Raw genomic sequence first — 779 nt, forward strand, 5'->3', positions numbered from 1 at the left:
TGGAAAATGAAAGCAGCTGCGAGATTCGTTGATTAGATCAGCTACTGCACTAGTCTCACACACGGGTGACTCTTGCTCTCTGTGTATTCCTGGGGTCTCTACATGAACCGGACAAGAAAGAAAGCGCGATGTTCCGTCTCCATGGTAACCGCTCCGCACCACGTGATGCCAGATCGGCGCTCTTTAATTTTTACGTCATTACGTCGCGCCTCCCTAGCTACGCCCCCTGGTTCCCGCCCACCTCGCCGACAGACGGAAGCCGGCGGGGTCCGGGCAGGTCCTGGGAGCTCGCAGAGCGCAGGATGGGCGATTCCAAGGTGAAGGTGGCCGTGCGGATCCGGCCGATGAATAAGAGAGGTGAGCGGCGGGGAGAGGCTGGAGTCCGCCCGGTGTGTGCTGGCGGCGGGGAGGCGACTGCTGCGAACTCCGCCAGAGACTGCGAAACTCCCAGACACTGCCAGGTAGCGGCACCAGGGACTGACAGCCTCCGTATACCGACAGCCGGCAAACTGACAGCCTCCATATACTGACAGCCTCCATATACTGACAGCCTCCATATACTGACAGCCTCCATATACTGACAGCCTCCATATACTGACAGCCTCCATATACTGACAGCCTCCATATACTGACAGCCTCCATATACTGACAGCCTCCATATACTGACAGCCTCCATATACTTGACAGCCTCCATATACTGACAGCCTCCATATACTGACAGCCTCCATATACTGACAGCCTCCATATACTGACAGCCTCCATATACTGACAGCCTCCAT

The 779-nt window shown here is 56.1% G+C and overlaps 1 protein-coding gene across 3 annotated transcripts in view; it reads left to right on the forward strand.

The window, feature by feature from the left end:
* The first annotated feature begins 241 nt into the window (after nucleotides 1-241).
* Nucleotides 242-779, forward strand: part of KIF13B (kinesin family member 13B) — a 253,808-nt gene continuing 253,270 nt past the window's right edge. For all 3 annotated transcript variants that reach the window (XM_075341260.1, XM_075341261.1, XM_075341262.1), the window contains exon 1: nucleotides 242-357. In XM_075341260.1, coding sequence (XP_075197375.1) covers nucleotides 303-357 — 55 coding nt within the window. In that variant the 5' untranslated portion in view covers nucleotides 242-302. The remainder of the gene's footprint in view (nucleotides 358-779) is intronic.

The sequence above is a fragment of the Anomaloglossus baeobatrachus genome, chromosome 3, assembly GCF_048569485.1.
Source record: "Anomaloglossus baeobatrachus isolate aAnoBae1 chromosome 3, aAnoBae1.hap1, whole genome shotgun sequence".
Taxonomy (NCBI): domain Eukaryota; kingdom Metazoa; phylum Chordata; class Amphibia; order Anura; family Aromobatidae; genus Anomaloglossus; species Anomaloglossus baeobatrachus.